We start from the raw sequence: 26,522 nt of genomic DNA on the forward strand, positions 1-26,522 counted from the left end.
TTGTCTGAAGCACACATCTTCACTGCTGCTGCCCCGCTCCACAGGTATCTTTGAGCACAGTTTGTCTTACTCAGGACACGCGCACTGGCTCAGTGAGCAAGTGCAGTGCGGTGTTCCTGACAATAACAAACAACGGCATGTGAATAAGGCCTTATCAACATAAATTGCTCAAATGAAACAGAATTACAGATGCATTTCCAATTTGGTCGTGGACGGGCCCTGTCATCATCATGTTCTGGCTGGTGAGGTCCAAGGAGTAGTAGGTTGAGAGACGCAGCAGAATGTGGCCCTAGACCTAGTGGTGCCAATGTTTCATGAGTTGTTCCTCATTCTAGAGCTACTAGTAGACGGTCCCCACACTAGTTACCTACACAGTAGTCCCTCCAGGTATCCAAACATTACAATCCCTCCTAATATTGTGCTCCCCACATAGCATTGAACATTAAACAACAACTTGGAAATGCCTCGTTTTACTGCTACAGCAATTTCCATTTAAAGCCAAGTTCCCATGATGAGTTTTTGCTTTGTTTTTTGTTACCTTATTTTAAGTGCACAAAAAAAATACTGTATTGAAGTTCCAGTAAAGTGAATAGGACTTACAGAAACATGGTGAGCAGAAACACACTAAAAACGCCTGTACTCTGCACATTACTTTACCAATATAGTTTTATCAACGCTAAGTAACAGTAAGAATGCAAAACACAGCAGTTTTATTTAATACATAATATACCACAAAGAAAAAACGCAAGTAAAAAACTCAAATGCAATAAAAACAAGAAATAAAAAAGTAACCTAATTTATTAAATTCACACTAGAAGGAGAAAGATAAAACACAGGGAAGGTTGCACTTCCAAAAAACATCTATTGAGATCAACCAACAATAAACATCTAAAAACAATTAAAACAGCCAAATGGTAAAAAACAAGCACCATACAGTAAACATCACAAACTTCTGGTCTGGACAGAGATAGACCAAAAGGTTCCCCCAAATGGGCAACATATATAATAAGGACATAAAGAGAAAGAAACAACCAGCAAAAATTTACTAACTGCTGGTAACAATAAATAACAATGCAAATATTAACCAGTATATAAGTGTTATAGACAATGGAAAAACATGTCCAGAATGTAGTAAGGAAGGAAAATAAAGTGCATCCAGATATCCAAAACTAATAGGGGGTGAGCTTACTCCACACTTATCGCAATTCTAAAATGGTTCCATCAGGGAAAATGGTAAATGACTAAGAGTGGTTTTATATAGCAGAATATTTAGGCCCCTGACATACAGTAGAAACAAGTGGATACAAAAACAATTATGCTAAGGCCTGTTTCACACTTCATTTTTTGATGTCAGTCAAAATCCGCCACTTTTAGAAAAAAACGGATCCGCCCCTTTTTTTGGCAGATCCGCTTTTTCCCCGTAGACTTACATTAGTGGCGGATTTTGACTGATGGTCATCCGTTGCATCCGTTTTTTGACGGATCTGCCAAAGTTTTAGCGGTTCCCGTGTGGAGCAGACGGACAATGAAACTTTTTTTACATTGGCGGACCGCTTTTTCTGACTGCGCCTGCCCGGTAGAATTTGTCGGCGATACATTTTAACCCTAAACACCGTTCTGGAAGCGGCAAAAAACCTCTCTCTCTTCCAGTCTGCAGTTCCTTTAAATTTCCTAACCTTTCCAACTTCAGCGGATCCGTAAAAAAAAACTGTCCGGTGACATCCGTTGGTGTCACAATGGAAACATCCGTTTTTCCCATCTTTGGCGGATTGCAACTGAACAAAAAATACAAGTGTGAAACAGGTCTAAGAAGTATAGGTAGATGCCATATGGAAAACTAAATCCATACCAGGCATTCACGGCTAGAGTTGAGATAATGTTTCAAAATTCGGTTCCGATTACGATCTGCGGCGAATATTGCTTGTGCCGAACACAGCCGAACATCATTGGAGTCAATGGGGGTAGAAATTAGCTAATATGTTCGGAACTGATCATCAAACATAAATTTGGCACGAATAGGGTAACAATATGGCATGAATATGGCAAATTCAGATTCGGTGATCGATTCGCTCAACTCTATTCACAGCCATCTATGGGTGGGAAGATTAGTACAAATAGATGCCACACAAAGTATGATGAAAAGCAACATGTCAAAGATGCATGCACCTGAAAAGAAAGATGATGCCACAAAAAACATGGCCGAGAGCTTTAATATGTACATGAAATAAGGTATAAACAAAGAATCATGGTAAGCACATGAAAAATAACATATCAGTGTAAAATCATAACTAACATTTGCAAAGAAGACAGGCCAAGTTAGTAATGGATAATGTTAATAGTGAAGGCAAAAGATTAAGACAAAATAATCCACATGATGAGCACATGTGCAAAAGAGAGCAAGTGATAGTAATCCCATAACAACATGGCTGGAAGTCTAATATTCACTTGTGCATACAATATCTTATGAAAGGAGAAACGAGATTGACATATGTAAAGGCCAAATCTGTCCATGGGCTAAACAAGTAACTACCATGGTAGTTCACCTGTAAATCTTTATGGGCGAAACGATTAGTAACTTTATAAGCCGATAGAAAGAGGAAATGTAATCAATTGGATCTAAAGCTAAACCATGGACAGAAAATAAAAAGTGTGGGTAAATTATCCCCCCCCCCCAAAAAAAAAGGAAGCATTTTGTGAAGTGAACTGTGACCAATTAAACAAATGGAATGAATATACATATTTACACGTAGTGAATTAGGGCCAGAGACCATTGTCTAAAAAGCGCATTCCACGGGTGGATAAAGGAAAGTGGTCGTGAAAGATTAAGCGCTGATATAAATCTGCATGCAGCAGCAAAAGTCATTTTGCCAATGATGTATACCACCAAGTAAATTTTTAAGGAACAAAAAACTCATGAGAAAAATACCATTGAGAGAAACTGCAAAGATAAAACATGTAAAGAAGTCAAATAAGTCTTACAAAAAATCATAGTGTTCAAAAATATTTATGAAAGTAACACATTAACCAAAACTATAACGTGTATCGAAAAATAAAGATCTATATGTATCTGAAAATATAGAAAAAAGGTCCATACAGCGAGAAACAACAATCCATGTCGAGTCAAAAAAGGGGGTTGAAAAACAGAGATCCACAAGAGAAATCCACAATAATGAAAATCCAAAGAGACAAGGTCAACCAGCCAGTATTCACAGACATTCCTGACTGCATAAACTAGGATCATCACTGAGGAGTCCAAGATGTTTATCGTTTTGTTGGGAGGATCAAAGATAACCTAAAGGAAAAAGTGAATAAGAGGTTAGTAAATTGAGCAAAAAAAAAAATAAAAATAAAATAAATATATATATATATATATATATATATATATATATATATATATATAAGGGAGCTGGTTTGATGGACTAAAAGAAGGGAGAGGGATTGAAGGGTAGGGGAAAGAGGGTGTAGCTATGGGAAAAAAAAGTGCATGAACAAAGCAAGTGTGAACCCAGATAAGTACAAAATAACCAGCGAAGAAGAGGAAGGAAGTGAAGAGCACAGGGAGGGGAAAGGACAGGTGTCGGGAATAAAGTTGCACAAAAGAAGTGTATACCTGAATAAACCAAAAACAACAATGGGATTCAGAACTAAGCAAAAGAGAGACCGAGTCACCCCTTCTATTAGTGGAGGAAATGTATTTTATCCTAAAGATTTGCAATCCTGTATACTTACCAGTGTGGTGATCCAAGAAATGGGTGTCAACAGAGGATGTTGGAACAAAGGATACTTCAGATATGTTGTTGGATTTGTCTGAGTTCCTGTGTTGTCTGACCTACATAGGGCTTTGGACAAAAAAAAAACACAATAAGATTTAGATGACACATTTAGACTTACAATTAATAGAGTGTTTAATTGGGAAAGTCTTATAATTAAGGAGTTTGAAAAGATGCTAGTACAATATCCACAAGGCAGAAAGCCCTTAGTTTATTGCCCTCTATTAGCAGACACAGCAGGACAATATATCTTTCAAATTTGGAGCCCGGCACATAATAATCTGTGGAGTTTCAGAGATATAATGTTGAATACAGAGGCTAGAAAGTAGAATATCCCAATGTTTACAAACTATTTGTAGGTCACCCCACTGATTAATGTATCTAGTAATAAGTTTCATCTGCCGATTCTTTGAACAATATTTGGCTTGAAGAATATCATATTAGTTTGAATTCCTGGCCCTCTTATGAACCCTGGATATGACTTTTTTTGGATGATCATGTTCCTTGAACTTGCAAGTTATGTCTTGTGCCCCCAATATGAAGTCTGTCTCCTTAGAATAATTGCATCTAAAATGTAGGTTAGCATGGTTCTGGAAAGACCATATATATTTACTCGCACTCACCAATCTATAAAGAGGTTGGTGTAAACAGGAGCACTTCTCAAATCCATTGCGGTCCTGGACACCTGAAGATAAAGGTCCAGTCAAAAAATAAAATAATTATGTTGGAGTACAAACTGTAAAAGGTTGATTAGAAAGGAGATTTTCATGTCATCCCTAGGGAATTTCATTGCCAAACATTTCAAAACAGTGGCAATACAATCCTGATGTAAAATATTGGAGTATAGAGGCTCTACATTACAAGTAACAAAGATCATATTCTTGGGGACAGTGACACCATCCAAGAGTTGTATTAAGTGTGTTTAGTTACTAATGTATGATGATAAGGTGGGAACCAAAGGTTGTAAGTGTCAATGAATATACAGGCTTTTTCACACAGGCTGCCTATTGCAACCACAATGGGGTGGCCCAGGTGATAATGACATTTTTTAGAATTTTGAGAACCAAGTAATAAGTGGCCACAACAGGATGAACCACTTTTAGAAAATTAAATTACTTCTTGTTGCTAACACATAGGATTTAGCTGAATTAAGTAACAGGTCCAGTTTACTTCTAAATATCTGTGTTGGATCCGATGGTAGTGGGACATAGAATCTTTTGTCATTCAATTGTCTTTTAGCCTCTTGTGTGTACATATCATTTGGCCACAAAACTATATTTCCTCCTTTGTCCGCCTTCTTAATGATGAAATGTGGATTATTTTTACGAGCAGTAAGAGCCTGCTGTTCAACATACGTAACATTCAGTTGTCTAACACAATCCACATTTATGCCCTGCATATCTTTATACACCAAGTTATAAAAAATGTCTAACACAGTAAAAAAGTTTAAAAGCACAGCAGGAGATGAATGATTGCGTAAAAATATTTGCTAACTTACCGGTCTCCTCCTGTAGTTGGTCACCCACGACCTCTTTCTTCCATGGGTAAATGTTGGTAGACTTTTGGTTAATCATACAGAAGTTTGAAAGAAAGCTGTCCGCAAAATAAGATAAAGGTCTTTTACAACTGTAAATTTATCAAACCTCAGCATGGAGGAGAAGGTGAGACCTATCAATATCTGAGAGGACATAGGTGGAAAAAAAATGATGATCTGAACTGTATCCTGGTGTGTGCTTAACATTACATTCCTCAACCAAAAATCTGCAAAAACCCTAGTCCATGCCCTCATCATCTCTCGCCTTGACTACTGCAACCTCCTGCTCTGTGGCCTCCCTCTCGCACCCCTCCAATCTATTCTAAACTCTGCTGCCCGACTAATCCACCTGTCCCCCCGCTATTCCCCAGCTTCTCCCCTCTATCAATCCCTTCACTGGCTCCCCATTGCCCAGAGACTCCAGTACAAAACCCTAACCATGACATACAAAGCCATCCACAACCTGTCTCCTCCATACATCTGTGACCTCGTCTCCCGGTACTTTCCGGCACACAACCTCCGATCCTCACAAGATCTCCTTCTCTACTCCCCTCTGATCTCTTCCTCCCACAATCGCATACAAGATTTCTCTCGCGCATCACCCCTACTCTGGAAATCTCTACCACAACATATCAGTCTCTCACCTACCATCGAAACCTTCAAAAAGAGCCTGAAGACCCACCTCTTCCGACAAGCCTATAACCTGCAGTAACAACCGATCGACCAAACCGCTGCATGACCAGCTCTACCCTCGCCTACTGTATTCTCACCCATCCCTTGTAGATTGTGAGCCTTCGCGGGCAGGGTCCTCTCCTCCTGTACCAGTTATGACTTGTATTGTTTAACATTATTGTACTTGTTTTTATTATGTATACCCCTCCTTACATGTAAAGCGCCATGGAATAAATGGCGCTATAACAATAAATAATAATAATAATAACATCAAAGTTGCTTTTTTGTGCTTGTTCAGGGTGAGTGGTTGATGTTTTGGACCTCTTTTTCAAGGGTTTACTCTGTCCTCATTGTTTTACCTCAAAATCACTGTTTTACTTGGAAAAAAAAGGTCACTATATTCTTTTATGCTAAGTGTTGTCGTGCCATTATGTATGCATTTGCGGGCCATTGTTATGGTGTTGCAATCTATATGTCTTTGATTCTTGAAGTCTGACATCTCATATCAATTATTGGGTTTATTTGGTAATCACTTCTCTTTCATGTCCTTCTATAATTTCTTTTGAGTTTATTCTGAAGGTGTATAACTAACGTCACTTTATGAAAGGTAGACAACTTACCCTAGAACAGAGGTCTGAAACATGCGGCCCGTGCGAGGTGTGCGGAGCGGACCCGTGTGTGTACGAAGTGTACGGAGCAGAGCCGCGTGTGTATGAGGTGTACGGAGCGGAGCCGCATGTGTACGAGGTGTACAGAGAAGAGCCGTGTGTGTACGAGGTGTAAGGTGCGGAGCCGCCTGTGTACAAGGTGTACAGAGTGGAGCTGCGTGTGTACGAGGTGTATGGAGCGGAGCCGTGTGTGTACGAGGTGCATGGTGTGGAGCCGTGTGTGTATGAAGTGTACAGAGCGGAGCCGCGTGTGTATGAGGTGTACGGAGCGGAGCCGCATGTGTACGAGGTGTATGAAGAAGAGCCACGTATGTATGTAGGGAAGTGGACTGACCTATGGACCTGTGTGAAGCAGCAAAGTGAATGTAAAGATGGACAGTAAATATACTTGACGTGAATTTGTTCATACGTGTGGGGAAACAGCTGGAATTAGGACGAGATGGTGTAGGACCGGGTTTTGGCCACTAGGGGGAGTCAAAGACTAGCAGGGAAAGGAGACGGTGCAGTACTGAGGTTTGGCCACTAGAGGGAGACAAAAGGGAGCATGGAAAGGACTTAACAGCAGCTAATGCTAAAGACACAGCAAAGTCATGGTGGGCGGAGTTACGGGGACTCAAGAGGGGAATTCCCAGTCAGGGGAATAAAAGGGAGAGCGAGTCCAGGGGTTCCAGCCCAGGAGGAGTTCAGCGCAGCTCAGCTCGTAAGGAGACAAAAGACTGAAGGAGGACAAGCTCCGGAAGGGACTGGAAAGAGAGACAGGGGGTCAGGATAGCAGCAGGACAGAAGATGGCCGGGGGTACCAGACGGATGGACTCGGACAGGTGAAGCGCTGTGGTCGTAGGCCTAGGGCAGCCACAGCAATAGAACCGCGAGGGACGTCACTTTAGGAGAGAGAAGGTGCAAGGTACTCGGGCCTGTGTGTACGGAAGCTGTCATGTTGCTGTGGTCGTCAGGAGGATTACCAATAAAGAGGACCTGTTTGAACACACGTTGGTTTCTGTCTCCAGTCTATTCGCAGCAAAGAGGGACCACCCCCAGTCGGCTCACGTACCTACATGTACGAGGTGTACGGAGAAGAGCCATGTGTGTACGAGGTGTACGGAGAAGAGCCATGTGTGTACGAGGTGTACGGAGCTGAGCCGTGTGTGTACAAGGTGTATTAAGTTTGAAAGGAATGCGGCCCCCCCAGCTCAAATTTTTTTTTTTTTACGTGCGGCCCATTTACACTGTCGAGTTTGAGACCCCTGCCCTAAAAGATCCTAATATGTGCCTTTGCCTGTGGGTATAATTCCCTATCATGTTCAATTAGCGTGCTGTTTAAAAATTGTCAGCAGCACTGAAACAGGTCATTTTCTTAAGTCTTACGAAATCAACACTCACCACCCAAGCTGGAAATACTAGTTCATGCAAATGTCTTGGTTTCATGGGACATTTAATATATATATCTAGACTACAAACATTCCACCAGGGTCTAGCTGATAGTTTTTTTTAGCATCATTAAATCATCTGAATTCTCCTTAAAATCAGAAACAGCCCCCGTTTTTAAATGAATTAAACTAAGGTTTGACTGTGCCACAAAACCTCCTTGGATGCACTTTACTTTCCTTGCTCACTTACCACTGCTTTATATTTGGGTTACTTTCTAGACATGTTTTTCCATTGTATAAAGCACTGATACCTGGATTGTATTTTAATTATTTATTTACTGTTATCAGCACTTACCGTATATACTCAAGTACAAGTCGACCCCCCTAAATTTGCTTCAAAAACCTGGGAAAACTTATTGACTCGAGTATAAGTCTAGGGTGGGAATTGCCGAAGATACTGGTAAATTTAATGCTGCACAACATACAGTATGCCCCCAAAATGCTGCACAGTGAATGCTGGCCCAAATAATGCTGCACAACATACAGCATGCCCCCAAAATGCTGCACAGTGAGTGCTGGCCCAGATAATGCTGCACAACATACAGTATGCCCCCAAAATGCTGCACAGTGAATGCTGGCCCAAATAATGTTGCACAACATACAGTATGCCCCCAAAATGCTGCACAGTGAATGGTGGCCCAAATAACGCTGCACAACATATGCCCCCATAAATGCTGCACAGTGAATGGTGGCCCAAATACCGTAATGCTGCCCCCAAAGTGAGGATTACTGGTAATCCTATCATGTTGCTGCCGCTGCCCCTGCTGGAATTTAAAAAAAAACAAAAAAACCCACTATATACTCACCTACGTTGATGACAGCTGCTCCTGAGCGTCGCCGGCTCTTCAGTGACTCAGGCAGAGGGCGCGTGCTTTCCAAGACATCGCTCCCCCTGCACGTCACTGCCGGAGGACGGGAGAGAGCGGCACGCAGAGATTTTGAACGTCGCCGCGGCCCTATCATCACCCGCCGCCAGGGTGCTGCAGGGGACCGCAGACGAACACTGGGGACCGCGGAGACGACTAGGACCGCGGAGATGACAGGGACCAGGTAAGTTGGCACCGTGACCCGAATATAAGTCGAGGGGGGTCTTTTTCAGCCCCAAAAGGGGCCTGAAAAACTCGACTTATACTCAAGTATATACGGTAGTATCTTTTTGCTTGGAGTTTTTGTCTCTTTATTTGGCATCCACATCATATATTTTGCCATGTGGGGGAACCTTCTGGTCTATATCTGTCTATACCAGAGGTCTGAGTTGTTTACAGAAAGGTAATTTTACCATTTTGTTGTTTTTTATTGTTTTTAGATGTTTCTTGTTGGAGCCTTTCAAGTATACTTTCTCCTCCTTTATGTGCATTATGTTTTTTTTACATACTGGCTACCACTCTAGATTTTTTATTATTCGGTTGTGCCCGCCTCATTCATCAGTGATTACTAATTTAGTTACAGTAATTTGTGCATAACTGCTACAGAAAGTTTGCAACATCAAAACGCACAAAATACTCATTGTGGGAACTCAGTTTGTTGTATTATAGAGACATGGTGTCTACCACATTAAGGCTGTCTATTGGTCCCAATTGGTGTATGAGCAACTGAATTTTCGATACCTCTTCGTCATGAAGTTGAAGAACCAGGAATTACACGAAAGAGGCCCAAAAGCCACCACCAGTGTACAATATTTCACTGTTGTCTGCACAGGGCCTATGTGAAGAATCGATAACATCCTACTTAACACTTATTCTATTGGTGGAATAGCATCTTCTTATATTAATGCAAATGGAGATTCAGTGGCGCTTGTGTATGAGTGTAATTCCAGCAGCAAACACTAAGACACCTGTCACAAGGGTGTCAAAGAAATAAGGTAAAATAACTAATAATATTAGTGTGCGCTTGGAACACTCAAAAAAGAGGGAAATCTAAATTGGGTGGTTATAGAGAAAAAAAAACAAAAAACCTCTTATAAGTGCTCTTTATGTAGCTGGATAATAGCGAGAAAATAGCAATTAGTAATAGTCAATTGTAAGACCTCAGAAGAAGTGCTTAAGGGAAAAAGAATATATATAGATGCTGGTGGCAATCTTAGTTCCAACCTGAACAATCACAAACTAAAAAGGCATGAGTGAGGGTAAAAACCTGAAATCACTGAACAGGTTATATACTGCAGGGTAATTCTCCCTGATAGCAGCTTAAAAAAAAAAAAAAAAGTCAAATTGCAGCCTGTGAACGGCTATGCAGAGTAGCCGCAATAGTAAATGCACAAGTCAGAGAGCGGTACCTGTAAAGATAATGCGATGCGAAGTCCTCACTCCAGTAAGCGGTGCAAGTTAAAATAGCACTTTTTGCTCCAGCGCTTGGAAAAGGAGGGGGGGTTTGTACACTGGGGTATAGACGAGTTACAGGGGCTGCCCCGGCCGGTGGCAGCCTCCTGTCAGTGTACCTCCAGCTGTGGAGCAGACGTGAGCGGCCTCTCGTGCTCCCGGCGTCTGTGAGCTGCTCCAGGTATACAGGACCTTCGTGATGTGAGTCAACACATGACCACGTCAGTTTCACTTGCTGGTGGTTGCGACAGGGACCAATGGACTTTCCAACATGTTTCAAAGACTAACTGTCTTCTTCCTCAGGGAACCACCCAATTTAGATTTCCCTCTTTTTTGAGTGTTCCAAGCGCACACTAATATTATTAGTTATTTTACCTTATATCTTCTTATATTACTTTCCATTCTGTATTGGACAATTGTAAATTCCAGGAATAGCATTTAAAGGGAATCTGTCAGTAGGATCGACCCTCCTAAGCCGTCTATATGGGCATGTACAGTGGGGGAAATAATTATTTGATCCCTTGCTGATTTTGTAAGTTTGCCCACTGACAAAGACATGAACAGTCTTTTATCACTGTAAGTCATAGGAGGCATAAAAACTCCAAAAGTTGCAAAATTTGTGCATTACTTTGACTTGCAAAAATTTTGTAGCAGTTTTGTGCCAGAATTCTGATTCTTGATGAATCAGATCCTTAGTGTTTGAAATTACAGCTGGCATTAGTTGCTACCCAAGATGTGACCATATTCCATAGATGTCTGTTTCTTTGGGTGAAAGATAGGAAAAAATTGGTCTTTTAGGAATTTTTTAAACTTGATATTGGGACAATATTTGGTAAATTACCAGAAACTTGTGCAAATGAATGATGAATTAGAAATTTTCACTGTATTTCTAGCCTGAATCGAGTGGTTTTTTTTTCACAAAGTTTTGCTGCTGCAATAAGGGAAGATTCAAATGACTATGTTGGTCAAATTATTTGTATTATGGCTGCAATTCCTGACCCATACTAACAGCATTGTAGGCATAAATGATGCTTTTAGTCTGGGTCATGAGACCTGTGGTTTGGCCAGGAATTGTGGCAACAATAAGAAAATAGAGAACGGAAACAGTATGGCCATGTGAACCTTTCCTAAGGTTATGAAACTACTGTAACTATTCGAACAGCAACAAACTTGCATCAGTGTATTGCAACTAAAAGGATAACGATGAATGTTCCTTGCTCAAAGAAAATAAATCGACATGAAATGCACAAAGCTATAGTAAAACTAGGGTTTCTTAGCATCCACATACAGCATATAGCCATACCTGAAGTATCGAAGAATACTGCCAGCAGCCTATGAGTCTAAAGAGGAATAAGAAAAAGAAACGTAAGAAAGGTAAGAGGTTTCTTATTTCCAGTAATGGGGTCTATATTTGGGATAACATATAGGGCTATTTTCTAACTCTAGCAAACTAAAGTTTTGACAGTGAAGAATTTATTTGTACATGCTCAAAGTAGAACTGTTTTGTACGTGCAGATATTACTAATGGCTAATTGTTATTATATATAAAAAAGTAAGAGAAAAAATGTGTTCTACTTACCACTGATCTGGTAACAGTTCTGCTATCTGCCCATACTTGCATTAGTATTGGCACGGTGTCGCACCTTATATGTCCTCGATATCTTTACACATCTTTAAATTTGGTTGAGAGCCAATGCAAATACCATGAATCGTATCCAAGTAGCATGTTATTTACACAGATGTTATCCCAAAAATTCATAGTGCAGTCAATAGGTGTGATCACGGCATACCTACCTTGTGGTAAGATGTTTGAGCTGTGCAATACAAGTAGCATGTTTTTTTACTTTAGATTGAAAAATACCCGTTTCATCACTTTTCTATACATTATACATACCAGAATAAATGTCAAGTAGGGCACAAAATCACATTATATAAAGCCCAGGATAGATCAGTTAAGCCACGTCTATACATGAGCCCAAATACTTTACAGCCTTTTAGCAACTGACATAAATGGTACGAATTCTTTTGGTATTATTTTTATCCAAGGACGACGCACATTTATGTATTTTCTATTTTAGGTGATTTGAAAGGTTAACAGTAAAGTTTTAAAGTATTTTTATGATTTATTTTTAATACTCAAATTATTCAATGATTGATGACGGCGGTTTTGATTGAAATTCAACAAATTGATACATTTTTCATTTTATATGTCAGAATGAAACCTTTTGGTGGATGTTTAGCAAGCAGGATAAATTCTAAACTGAACAGAAGGATTGTTTGCCAAGTGTCACCAAGAAGCAGCCAATGATAAACCAATGTCAAAGTATTCTACTACGTACCTGCTACAGAACTTACCTGGACCTCAGATAGATACTATTACAATATCTCATTTTTGATTGTTAGAGAAGTTTTAAAAGGAACTGCAATAAAACGATAAAACTATATTGTTCAAGTGATAAACAAAAAATAATCCCAAAGAAGTATCTTTGATCTAAAGTGGTCCTGACAAGTCCCAAGGCCTTCCAAACTGCACTCGTAATGATCTCCAGCCATAATCCAGCAATAAAATCATTCCCTTGACATATCATACAGATAGCCATATCTGAATTGTCTTGGAATAGTCAGGTGGGGCGTTGTTTTCATAGATCTGTCTGGCTTCATGGTCGCTAAATGCTACTAGGCCTGATTGACATTCTCCACATGGTCCTCAGCATTCTCGGACAACTGCAATCTTGTGTATTAACAAGACTACATTTCTTCCTGATCAGATGCAAAGCACTTATGAAGACAGTGAGACTTCTCCCAGGATCATTGCACATGTCCAGGGAGAAATGAAGTGTCAGGAATGCAAAAGAATGCAGTTGGCCACGTTAGTTCATGGGTTTATTGCAGAATTATTGGTTGAAATCATAGTGGGGGCAGTTTGGGGAAGCATGGAGGACCCAATAGATTCCTTTTTTGCTATTCCTTGCTCATATTTTAGCATGTTGCAAAGCCAAAAGGTCAGTGGTGAAAAAAGAGTGGTCAGATTATTCAGAAGTAGCATAAACTTTTTTATTTTTTAGTATATGCAATGTAACTGATAATACTCATACAAGAGTTTAAAATTAAACAGTGACCAATATACAGATGCGGATAAACAAATTTTTATTATTATTTATTTAGTGACGCCTTTAGTCTGTGTCATGAGACTTGCAGTTTGCCCAGTAATACGGATGTAAACAAAAGTCATATTACAGTCATGTGAATATTTTGTAAGGGTATAAATAAAACCTCTGTAACTAGTTGATTGGTAGCAAAATTGCATCAGTGTACTACAGGTAGAAGGATAATGGATTTAACCATCTTTGACTTTAAAGAGGTTGCTCAGGTGTTGCAGGTGTGGCATGAAAGTCTGCAGTCACTCTATGTGACTACAGACTTGTGAATCCTCATAAAATGCACAATACAAGTTGTCAGGATTCTCCGATGCCAGCGCCGGGAGCAAGTGGTTATTTGCCTGCAATTGAGTTGAGAGAAGCCACGTACGTCTAGTCGGAATATGGCCGGAAGTATACATATCGCATACTTGCGGTCTCATGACTGCCCACTCCCTGTGTCGGATCCAGAGAATACTTACAATGTGGATTGTGCGTGCTGTGATGATACACAAGTGAGCAGTTACATAAAGTGACTGCAGGCTTTGGACCACTTTTCAAAAAGCGGCATAAATGACAACATCCAAATCCCAGCATACATTTGTGTTTGGATGAAATTGAGATTTTCTTTAATAGTACAAATACTCATCTAAAATGTGGAATACATTCCTTTGTAGTAGTAGTAGAACTATTATATTATTTTACACTATTCATGTAGCCTGGAGTTTTATATGATAGTCTTCATGAGGGGCCCGATGGATGGAGCCCATTGTACTGTTTGGAGGACTATGTGGGGCCCATTATACTGTATGGAAGGAAATGTGGGGCCCATTTATACTGTATAGAAGGCAGTGTGGGTCTCATTATACGGTATGGAGAACCATGTGGAGCCATTACACTATATTGGAAGGCAATGTGATGTAATTATATTACAGAAGGCAATGTAGGACCCATTATACTGTATTGAGGATAATGTAGGCCCATTATACTATATGGAGGGCTATATGGAGGCCATTATGCTATTTGGAGGGCTATGTTGGGCCATTGCACTGCATGGAAAGCAATGTAGTGCCCATTATACAGTGTGGAAGGTAATGTGGGGCCCATAGTACTGTTGGGATGTCTATGCGTCGCCCATTATAATGTATAGAAGGCAATATGGGACCCATTATATTGTATGGAAGGCAATGTGAGGCCCATTATACTGTATGGAAGGCTATGTTGGGCCCATTAAACTGTATGGAAGGAAATATGGGGCCCATTATACTGTATGGAGGACCATCTGGAGCCATTATACTATATTGGAAGGCAATGTGAGGCAATTATCCACTCCATTCAATGTCAGCAAGCAGCTAATCCTGGAAGCTACATATGTGTTTTCAACTATGCAAGCTTATATCTGGTAACCAGCTTTTTCAATCTCTGCTCTGAATCAACTCATGTGTTTCTCCACTCCATTCAGTGTCAGCAAGCAGTTAATCCTGAATGCTATATATGTGTTTTCAACTCTGCAAGATTATATCTGGTATATAGTTATTTCAACTTACTCTGCTTGTCCCCTTATGTTGTGAGGTCAAGAAACTTTTCAAAGTGCTTTATGATCCATGTAGTGCTGGACATTTGTTTATCTGACCACAACACAGACTACATTTGGGTTCGCTCATTGCTAGTGATAACATAAAACATCTATTTGGATGAAATAAATCTGTACCCATACCACAATAGTGCCAGTTGGGGACAGTTAGTTCCTTTATTTTGGTTACTGACCTTACAGCACTGCTCATTGTAAGAATCACAGAGACGAGCTGTGAAGAACAGACTTGCACTGGACCTATTTATGAAGAATGTTGTCTGAACTGAGAATCTCGCTTCATTTCCTGTCCAGTTATTTAACATCTGCAACCCGGGATCATACGTCAGTCTAAAAATAGAAAAATATTCAGTGGTCAACAATAGAGAAGAAATAATCATATGTATTTACCCTTTGGTCTGATTTACTTTTAAAGGTGAGGTGTTGCAGAAACTGTCCCTCACATTACTGGCTTTACTTCAGTACGCACCAGTTTATGAAATAATAAACATCTGGGATGTCTAAGCTGCTATAAATGTGCTTGCCATGAAAGCAAACATGAAATAAGAAAATGTATCTTTTACGGAAATTTTTATTCTGACATTTTGCAGAGGAAGGTGGCCACCAATCTGTTGTGGTGAAGTATAGAGTATAGAACAAATTTGTATGTTTCTTCACCTGTGGGATCAAGATGGGAGAGGTGATGGCATTTGTGGTAATTCATAAATACTATTTTAGGGGCTCCTGAAGTATTTTTAGTGTATTTAAATATCTATGAATTTCAAACATTTTTCATGCCATGTTTATAACAGTTTTGGAGGTGTTTTTTATTTTGTAAATCTTAAATGTATTTAAACACAATCTAATTATGTGGAGTTTTTTTCTCATGTTTCTATCAGTTTCCTCTTTGCTGTGAGTGACAACTCAGCGGCCCTATGGGATCTGGAGTGTGCTGGACTATCAGTGTTGTGAGTGACAATCCAGTTATCCAATCTGTTGGTGGGGCATGCTAGGCTGTCAGCAGTTTGATTGACAGCCCTGCTGCTCAATCCGGCCTACCCTGCAGGCGTTTCCCCAGGTGCCTGCAGTCTTTGGTGATTTTCTAACTATTTAACTGGCTAGCTATTTGCAGTTCCGTGTCAGCTGTTGCTTAGCTTTGTTTGGTGTGTGGTTAGCACTGTGTCTGATTGCGTCTTTCTCTGATCTTGTTGCTGGACCTAGGATTTGTCTTGACCATTGCTTAAGTTGTCCCTTCTACTCTTCACACTCTCTGACTGCAGGTACCTGACTTGGCCTCTGACTATCCATTTTACTTACTCCCTTGCCTTGACGTACACTCCTGATATTCACTGTTCACCTGTTCAGTCAACCCAACCTTTCATGTGTCTTCTTTACACCTTCTCCTGTCTTGTTCCTTCTTTACTGCCTGCTTTACCCTATGCCATATCTTCCGAAATTTAGGAGCCCCCAGACATCAATGTACTCTGACTACGCACCAGGCGATGCACGACCTGCGCTGCAATGGTATGGGATGCAGCAACATCAGGGAACTGGTCAGCATCAGAAGACCTGGCATAGAGTAAAGAAGAGGCGTGGAGGACCAGATGGCAGGCTGTGGGGGCCGGCAAGACAGATAAGCAGTGAAACAGGTGAGCAGCTAGCTGAGAATTTTTACTTTGCATTATGTGTAAATCATGCTCTGGGGTCTCTAGAGCTTTGATGCAGAGTGAATTTTCCAATAAAATCTGTGTTATTTGGCAGAACTGAAATCTTGGCAGCTTCGATTATCTCCAGTAGTCACTCTCTCAATTGGAGAAATAAAACAGTCACTGATGCTAGAGTGTTCAACCCAAACACCTTTGGGAACAGGGACTAGGCACCTGTGTTCCTTGGATTTGTGGTAATCCTCTGCTGATAACCCCTGCAATCATGTGAACAAAAAGACTATTGCTCTTTTGGATTTTCTTTACATAGAGATCAGTTAATTGCCAGATTTGCTTCCATCTGTTTCCTCATCTGCTGAACAATGTCACTGTCTATTGCAATTAAATAAGTGCCTGCATGTTTGGCCGTGACCTGCCCAATTTAAAGGGCTATCAAAGAATCTAAGAGGTTTTGAAAACTCCTGGTGAAGGAAACTGCATGTTACTTCTTCAAAGCGGATTATGAGGGATACCTTTCCAAACTAGGCACTTTCAAATGAAAGGGTGGCAAAGAACTTTTAAGGAAAAAAAGAAGCTCTTTCAAAGCTTTTCAATACCGCTTCAGGAAAAGAAAAACTCCTCCAAAAATAAAGCATTTCTGGTATCAGTATCTGCTGGAGAAAATTGTTGTTTTTGAAAGTTTGTGGTATTAACAGCAGCTTACCCATTCTGCATCAGTGTTTCTGAAGAAGAAGAGGAATCATTTAGTGAAGAAACAGAGAATTGATCCACAACTATGTGGAATCTTTTGGAGTCTTGAAGGCTCGTAGTTATCATAATAAACAGGGTACTGTTTACATCAAAGCTTTGCCCAGTAAACAAGGGTTGTGTGAACTGATCATCCATGTAGATGCTCGCACAAAGGAGATCATTGCAGGTATAAATTTCATTCATTGTGAGTGTCCTGCAAAAGATTATATCGTTTTTTGAATAACTAGTATAATACAAAATGCAATACTACATACTCCAACATTGCAGATTTTATATTTAGATGTCAGAATTAGCATTTATTACGTCGGGTAACTAACAATGAGAACCACTGTCTTTACAGCGGCTCATTGCTTTAATATACAGTTGTGTTCCAAAGTTTATGGGTCGCCCTCCCAGGGCTGTGGGGTACACATAAAAAAAGAAATAAGGCGAGTAACGTTTAGCCTTCTTTTCCGGGCTGCTACTTATATTGGTAACATTTCATTAGAAAATGTTGCATTTGTTCATTCATGTATATAGAAGCTTTACCAGTTTTCTTGGCTCACAGACAAAAGACGTTGGAATTCCCAAAACAGATTGTATGTACAAGAGATGTTGATTGCCCATTCTGTTCTGGATGGAGATAAAGGTTCAATATGCAAAGTATTTGCGTATGTCACATGAGATGCATTCACCTGCAACAGGAACAGAAGGTAGAAATGTTTCTCCAAAATGCAATATCTGCAAAAAATAGCATTTTATTATAACGTGCTTAAATATATATATATATAAAAAAAAAATGTTTAGCGTTTAAAGATGTCTCAAAAGAAATCTTCATGTCTCAGATACTCACAAGCTAATTTCTTACTCTTTTTCCTAGCTTCAGTTCCTAGCATATAGCATATAACACAGCTGAGTGCTATGTGATAAAATGTCACAAAGCACTCGGCCCACTGTAATTATACTGTATGTGGCAGCTCACATCTGTGATTTGGCATGAGAGAACAATGGAAACATGTTGCGATTGTCAGCAAGACTCGCACACTTGCTTCCATACAAGTCTATGGGTGTGAGAGAAGCATCGTAGAGCACTCAGATGTCATCCCAGTCCATTATAAGCAGCCTAATCAGGCCATGGAGGAGATGGAGAAATTAGTTTCTCTGTCTCCTCCACACCAGTGCTGTGATTCTCTCATTCTTTCGGTTTTAACTGAGATCTGCGAGTGTCAACTGGGACAGAACTGACAGAAGAAGACACAGTAGTATGCCTTATTTCTAATTTCATATGAAAAGGGAATCCGTCCCAAATTATTTATATGGGCATGTAGTTATTGCAAAGAGAATTCCATCCATACATTTAACTAGCCAATCCGCTCTTCTGTTACTGAGAAAATGCAGTTTGAATCAATATGCAAATATGGTTGAGTTGCTTTTGGCGTGTGGAAGCACTTCCCAAGCCACTGTCCCCCAATCTCTAATCCCTGCCCAGTGCTTTTTGCTACTTGATTAACAGTACCTTTGCTTGTAGTCATACAGCAAAAGAGCTGTTTATTTAGCAAAAGGCAGCGCTAGGTGGGAATTAGAGCTGTGGAGAGCAGAGGCTTGGGAAGTGCTTCTACGCGCCAAAAGCATCTCAAAAAGAATATTGACATGAGCCATTGATTCATTCCGTATTCTATGTCTGCTCAATGAGATACCTGTGGATCAAATCCTACATGCCAGCATCCCATGCGGCCATTTTAATTCTAAAGTGATTACCTCCCTAGACAAAAGAGTGCATTTTGAAATTTATTAAATTTCTTTATTTCTTTACGTGAGACGTTAAGTAGAAATTGATGTAGATGGTGGTTTTAACTGGGTCTATATAGCAACAGTGCTCCTGACAGCAATCACAAAATCCCAGTAGTGCAATATTCTGATGTCCAAGCTTAGTGTGACACATACAGACACACAATGCAAAGATTGAGATAGCTTCTCCCTTTTTTATCTGGTTTCAGTTGTGATTTTTATATTGTCCACACCTGTTACTTGCCTCTGGTGAATTTGAATGAGCATTACAATGCTTAAAACAAAGTTGTTTACACACAATTTTGGAAAGGTGACAACTATTTTGACCAGCTCATTTTGGGAGTTTTGTGTGAAATTATGTCCAATTTGCCTTTCTCTGTATTTTTGTGTTGTTCCAATACACACAAAGGAAATAAACATGTGTAATTGTAATAATTTTCTGGGAGAAATACTTCATTTTCTGGAACATTTTCAAGGGTGCCAACACTGTTGGCCATGACTGTTTAAAAATATACAAGTTTGGCATTGCTTCAATCATACTGATTTGGAGAATCAGGTTTCCAAGTCCTTTATACTACAAAATTAACACCAAAAAGAAAAACATAAAAAAGACTGGCATCATTTTGCTTGTTTTTTACATTTCACCATACTTGAAATATATTTTTGTGTTGTAAAGGACACCATATGGTAAAATAAAGTTTTCACTCAAAACTATAGCTCAACCCAGAAAAAAATAACCCTTCTATGGTTATGTCAACAGAAAAATAGAAAAAAGTTATAGCTCTAAAATTCCATGTAAAGATGTATTCCCATGAAGCAAATTTATGGCATCATATCTCCAGAAGCTGGGTGCACTGAAGTAATTGCCACATACAGTTTGAAATTATTGGGGAGGCGGCATGTCCAAAGAGAGGGGATCTTTGATATCTGCTTTAAAAAAAGGAAATATTTGCAGTTTGGTTAAGGTTACTACAACAAAATACTGTAGATCTTGTACCCACTATCCCATTGGAGACTATATAAACTTTAGTAAGATTATCTATGTAATGCAAAGCAGACGAGAGTTCAGATGCATCATAAAAAAGAGACTTGACAGAATCTGTCAATAGGATCAATCCTCCTAAACAAAGCATGGACATGTAGGTCATAGAAAGTTGAATAAAATGATACAGTGATATGTGTGTTCTGATGTCTTATTCCAGAGAAATCCACATTTTTCTCAATATGTAAATGCGCTATCAAGATCTATGTGCAGATAATTTTCAAAGATGGAGGCACTTACATATGTCATACTCCTTCTCAGCTGGGCAAATTGCTGGATGACTGGGGAATAGCCCACCCACCAAACCCTGGCGGGCGGGAGAATCAAAGAAGATCTCCAGACAGGATTAACCCTGAATGGTCAGCAACTTAGCTGGGACTCCTTCCTGCTTATGGCACCTGCTGTCCTTGCTCCTGTGACACGGGATGTCACGTAGCCCCCCTGATGTTCTCGCCTATGGCGAGCGGTTATACTCCGGTCACCCTACTCGGGGCAAACCGGTGTTGATGGAACTTTTTTGTTTTTGTTCTTCTTCTCAAAAATGTTCTTTAATTTTTTTCGGAAATTTCTTTCAATTCCTTGTTGGTCTAACCCTTCTCATCCCTGATGGCGTTCCTAGGAATTCAACCCCCCCTGCGGCTCCAATATGAGAATTAAGATATTGTCTATTAATGTGAACGGACTCAACTCCCCAGCAAAAAGGTCAATGATGTGGAGAGAGGTGATGGCATCTAACTGTGATATAGCGTGCATTCAGGAGACCCACCTTCTTTCCACAGATAATAAACGGCTACCTCATCCCAGGTTTCAACACGCCTTTTTTGCTAATGACTTAAAAAAAGAGGAGGAGTGGCCATTTTAATAAAGAACTCAGTGGCCTTTAAATTGATAAATGTCAGTTATGGAGCGGATGGAAGATATATTATTTTGTCTTGTTATATTAACAGTGTCCCTTATACCTTGGCAACGGTCTACTCCCCAAATTCATCGCAATTGACCTTTGCTAGGAAATTTTTCCAAGCATTCAAGGATACTGCCACAGGGGCGGAAATCATCTGTGGAGATTTTAATATACCTGTTATACGCTCCATGGATTGCTCCAACATCAACATCTCACATGCTAAGGAACTTAAGCATCTCATCAATGAATTCCATTTTCATGACATCTGGAGATATTTACACGCATCAGAAAGAGACTATACATTCTTCTCTTCCAGGCATCGCTCATACAGTAGAATTGATTTCTTTTTGGTCGACAGCAAATCTATAAGTAATTGTGTTGCAGCTGATATTGGTTTAATCACTTGGACAGATCATGCGCCGATCTCTTTGTCTGTTCAGGGTGGCTTTAATGTTCAAAATTCCCCCAGGTGGAGATTGAATACTAGCTTGCTTGGTAGGCAGAAGGTACATGATGAAGTAGAGTCAGTGTTAACAGAATATTTCAAACTTAATAATAATGGGGAAATTTCTGACGAGACCCTGTGGGCTGCTCATAAAGCAGTAGTCAGGGGGCAGTTCATAAAACTAGCCTCCATCCAAAAACGGCAAAAAGACGCAGATATTAAATATATATTAACCCGTATTCATCACCTTGAATCCCTGAATAAAGCCAAAGCAACCCCTAACTTGACTAAAGAAATTGTAACCCATAGATTTCAACTAAGATCCCTACTCCTGCAAAATTACGAACATAATCTAAAAAAAAATAGATCGACATTTTATGCTATGGGGGATAGAGCGGGGTCCTTATTGGCAAGAAGGACAAAAAAACGTGAGATTCAATCTAAAATAGAATTCCTGAGGGACCCAAATGGAACAATCACTAGACATCCCATTGAAATAGCAGAAGCATTTGCGAAATATTATGAGGCCCTGTATAATCTAAAAAATGATTCCAACATGTCACAGCCGACTCAAGTGGATATACAGGGCTTTCTAGACACCCTGGATCTTCCCCGGGTCTCAGATGAGCAATTAGAGGAACTTAATCTTCCCTTTACTACACATGAAATCCTAGGTGCCATCAAAATGACTAAGTCTAACTCTGCCCCGGGCCCCGATGGGCTGCCATACGAATATTACAAACAATTTACATCCACTCTGTCCCCCTTTATGTTAAAAACCTTCAATTTTTGGCAAAATAAAGGGTCAATTTCCCCAGACAACTTGGAAGCGATTATTATCACGCTACCCAAGCCAGGGAAACCTGCAGACACCCCGGGTAATTTTAGGCCCATTTCACTCCTAAATTGTGATGTTAAAATTTATGCCAAACTAGTGGCGGATAGACTTCATAAAGTGATCCCGGCCTTAGTGGCCCCAGACCAAGTTGGTTTTGTGACAGGCAGGCAATCTAAGGATGGCACCAGACGGATGCTTGACTTGATTGGACTGGTGGAGATATCGGGTGAACCCAGTGCATTCCTGTCTCTTGATGCTGAAAAAGCCTTTGACAGGGTGCACTGGGGATACCTGGAGAGAGTTCTAACAAAATTCGGGTTCCTGGGAAAAATTAAGTCATCCATTCTAGCTCTCTACTCTTACCCAAATGCGTCAGTGCTGGCATCGGGGTTTCTGTCATCTAAATTTCAAATAAGTAATGGCATTCGCCAGGGGTGTCCATTGTCTCCCGCTATTTTTGCTTTAGTGGTAGAACCTCTGGCGGAAGCTATACGAAAAAACATAGCCATTTCTGGTATAAGAGTTGGGGAATTTGAACATAAACTTGGTTTATACGCAGAAGATGTGATAATTTCCTGTTCTAACCCTGTAGTTTCGATTCCAGCAGTGGTGAACACATTATCGAACTTTTCTAAAGTGTCGTATTATAAGCTTAATGCGGCAAAGTCTTTGATATTGCCGTTTAATGTACCGGTGGAAGCCAGGAGTGTGCTGGAGGGGGCCTTTCAATTCAAATGGTGCGACAGGGGGATACCTTATTTAGGTATTAAGCTGACACCATCGCAGATGTTAATTAAAGAAAATTTGGAACCTCTGATCCAATATTTAGAAAAGGAATTGGGAAGGTATGAAAAAATATCGTTGTCCTGGATGGCCAGGATACAGTCCTTTAAAATGGTTTTCTTACCCAAAATATTGTATGTACTCAGATGCTTACCCATCAAAATTTCTCACAAAACCCTGATGAAACTTCAATCGTTGACTAACAAATTTGTCTGGGGTAATAAAAGGGCCAGGGTCGCAGGTAAAGTGTTATATCCCCCATATGACTCAGGGGGACTGGGCACCCCAAACATATCGGCATATTATAAAGCCTTACTAATTGAATCACTAAAGGAATGGTGGCGTCCAGGTAATTCACATAGATGGGCTCAGATTGAAAATTTCCTGTCCCGCCAGGGCTCGGTCAGAAGAATGATGGAAGCAGAATATTTGAGCCATTCACGGTTCTCCCCGTGTGTTCCCACCATGTCAGCTTCCCTGGAGGTCTGGCGAAATGACTTGATTCATAAGATTCAGATTCCTCTTTCAGAGATTTCCCTCAAGTCGTTGGAATCTCAAATCCCCTTTTTGAATCTAGCCAGGTGGGAGGGATCGGGCATTACAGTGCTGGCGGATCTATTCTCTGATTTGGGTGTTAACCCCTTTAATGAAATAGTACGGAAACACCCCTCTTTAAAGGGTTGTTTCTATCAACACATCCAAATTTGTCATTTTCTGGCCTCTAAATTTCCTCTAAAGTCGAATCCTCTGTTACCTACAACAAAGGCTTTGGTATTTAAAAAGATAATTAAATCCAAAGGTATCTCCTCAACATACAAATGGCTCAATAACCCCCCCGAAGAGCAAAAATCTCCTTATATGAATAAATGGGACGTGGAGTTGAATGTTTCTACCTCTCCTTCAAACTGGCACTCGGCTTCAGCAAATATCCAAAAATATTCCAAGTGCATAAATCATCTGGAGCAACTGAAAAAAGTACACCTGCGATGGTATCGGTCCCCAGCCAACTTAGCACAGTTCCTCCCAAATTATTCGCCACATTGTTGGAAGGGCTGCCTCCAAAGGGGCACTCTTGGTTACTGCTGGTGGGCTTGTCCCAAGGTTTTCTCGTTCTGGCTGGAGGTGTTTGGCCTGATGGGTGAGCTGACAGGCAATACTATTAATCCGAATCCGGGTCTGGCAGTGCTAAATGTGGGTATAGAGGAGTTCTCTTGGGAATCCAGGGGATTATTGGTTCACATTCTAGTTGCTGCCAGATATTGCATAAGTAGCTATTGGAAATCCCCAAAGACACCTACATTAGCTGAACTATATAACCGAATTAATCTCCATTGCCAATACGAGTTCTGTCTGGCTCACTCCATCCGCGCCAAAAACAAAATACTTCAGACTTGGGACACGTGGCTAAACTCTGTATATGCATCCCCTGTCAGGCATCTGTTTCCAGGGCAAACTGAGATTAATAAAATGGGTCAAATAGGGTCAAAGAGAGTGTTACACAGGGAGTTCATCCGTACCACATGTCAATATTCAAGGTGTTTATATCTATGTTGTTGTTACTGCTCGGGCTACCCCGGAACGCCATCTAATTCCCTAGCTCCCCCCCTCCCTGGTTGCCTCTTTGCAACCATCCATGGTTCTTCCCCCCACCCACCTCTTCCTCCCTTCCCCTTTCTTATCTTCCTTTCTTACTCTCTGGTTCTGGTTGTTTGAAACCCTCGTTTTGAGGATTAAAGAGTAAATGGTAGGTTGACTTTATACGTATTAGGTGTTGATTAACCAAAAAAAAAAAAAAAAAAAAGTTGTAACTTGTATCAGACATGATTGTTGGTGGTGTGATGGGAAATGTGAATCATAATCAAAAGATATACTACCTCGTGTTACAGCGTTGTTCTCTTTGTGTATTAATGCCATTGATACCTGAATTTTTTTCCTTTTTCTAATGTAACTTCCAACAATAAAAATTGATTGGAATAAAAAAAGATCTATGTGCAGGACACAGATCTACATGAGAATATGCATCCAGAAAAGGGTGTTACCAGTATGAGACATGTGATGACAGACCGTCTGCTCTCCTAGGCTCACACTGGTAATGTCCCCTTTCATTTAAAATAAACTCTGGAGGCAGATTCTCAGGGGTCTTAACAGCTAATTTACATGTTTATAAAAAACATGAATTCATCTGGAATAAAACATTCGATTGTACAGTTAGGTCCATATATATTTGGACAGAGACAACATTTTTCTAATTTTGGTTCTAGACATTACCACAATGAATTTTAAACAAAACAATTCAGATGCAGTTGAAGTTCAGACTTTCAGCTTTCATTTGAGGGTATCCACATTAAAATTGGATGAAGGGTTTAGGAGTTTCAGCTCCAGCCACCCTGTTTTTAAAGGGACCAAAAGTAATTGGACAGATTAAATAATTGTAAATAAAATGTTCATTTCTAGTACTTGGTTGAAAACCCTTTGTTGGTAATGACTGCCTGAAGTCTTGAACTCATAGACATCACCAGACGCTGTGTTTCCTCCTTTTTAATGCTTTGCCAGGCCTTCACTGTGGTGGTTTTCAGTTGCTGCTTGTTTGTGGGCCTTTCTGTCTGAAGTTTAGTCTTTAACAAGTGAAATGCATGCTCAATTGGGTTGAGGTCAGGTGACTGACTTGGCCATTCAAGAATATTCCACTTCTTTGCTTCAATAAACTCCTGGGTTGCTTTGGCTTTATGTTTTGGGTCATTGTCCATCTGTAGTATGAAACGACGACCATCAGTTTGGCTGCATTTGGCTGGATCTGAGCACACAGAATTCAGAACTCAGAATTCATTCGGCTGCTTCTATCCTGTGTCACATCATCAATAAACACTAGTGACCCAATGCCACTGGCAGCCATGCATGCCCAAGCCATCACACTGCCTCCGCCGTGTTTTACAGATGGTGTGGTATGCTTTGGATCATGAGCTGTACCACGCCTTCCCCATACTTTTCTCTTTCCATCATTCTGGTAGAGGTTGATCTTGGTTTCATCTGTCCAAAGAATGTTTTTCCAGAACTGTGCTGGCTTTTTTAGATGTTTTTTTTAGCAAAGTCCAGTCTAGCCTTTTTATTCTTGATGCTTATGAGTGGCTTGCACCGTGCAGTGAACCCTCTGTATTTACTTTCATGCAGTCTTCTCTTTATGGTAGATTTGGATATTGATACGCCTACCTCCTGCAGAGTGTTGTTCACTTGGTTGG

At 40.3% G+C, this 26,522-nt stretch overlaps 1 protein-coding gene across 1 annotated transcript in view; it reads right to left on the bottom strand.

Moving 5' to 3' along the window:
- Positions 1–842: 842 nt before the first annotated feature.
- LOC141047477 (uncharacterized) overlaps positions 843–26,522 on the bottom strand; it is a 236,674-nt gene continuing 210,994 nt past the window's right edge. The window contains exons 21-28 of the mRNA XM_073542586.1: positions 18,039–18,184; positions 17,464–17,703; positions 15,294–15,447; positions 11,693–12,809; positions 5,269–5,363; positions 4,394–4,455; positions 3,730–3,839; positions 843–3,292 (exon numbers count right to left, since the gene is read on the bottom strand). Of these exons, the coding sequence (XP_073398687.1) occupies positions 12,789–12,809; positions 15,294–15,447; positions 17,464–17,703; positions 18,039–18,184 (561 nt within the window). The 3' untranslated portion in view covers positions 843–3,292; positions 3,730–3,839; positions 4,394–4,455; positions 5,269–5,363; positions 11,693–12,788. The remainder of the gene's footprint in view (positions 3,293–3,729; positions 3,840–4,393; positions 4,456–5,268; positions 5,364–11,692; positions 12,810–15,293; positions 15,448–17,463; positions 17,704–18,038; positions 18,185–26,522) is intronic.

This window comes from Dendrobates tinctorius, unplaced genomic scaffold, assembly GCF_039654945.1.
Source record: "Dendrobates tinctorius isolate UK_male_01 unplaced genomic scaffold, ASM3965494v1 ptg000127l, whole genome shotgun sequence".
In the NCBI taxonomy this organism is placed as follows: domain Eukaryota; kingdom Metazoa; phylum Chordata; class Amphibia; order Anura; family Dendrobatidae; genus Dendrobates; species Dendrobates tinctorius.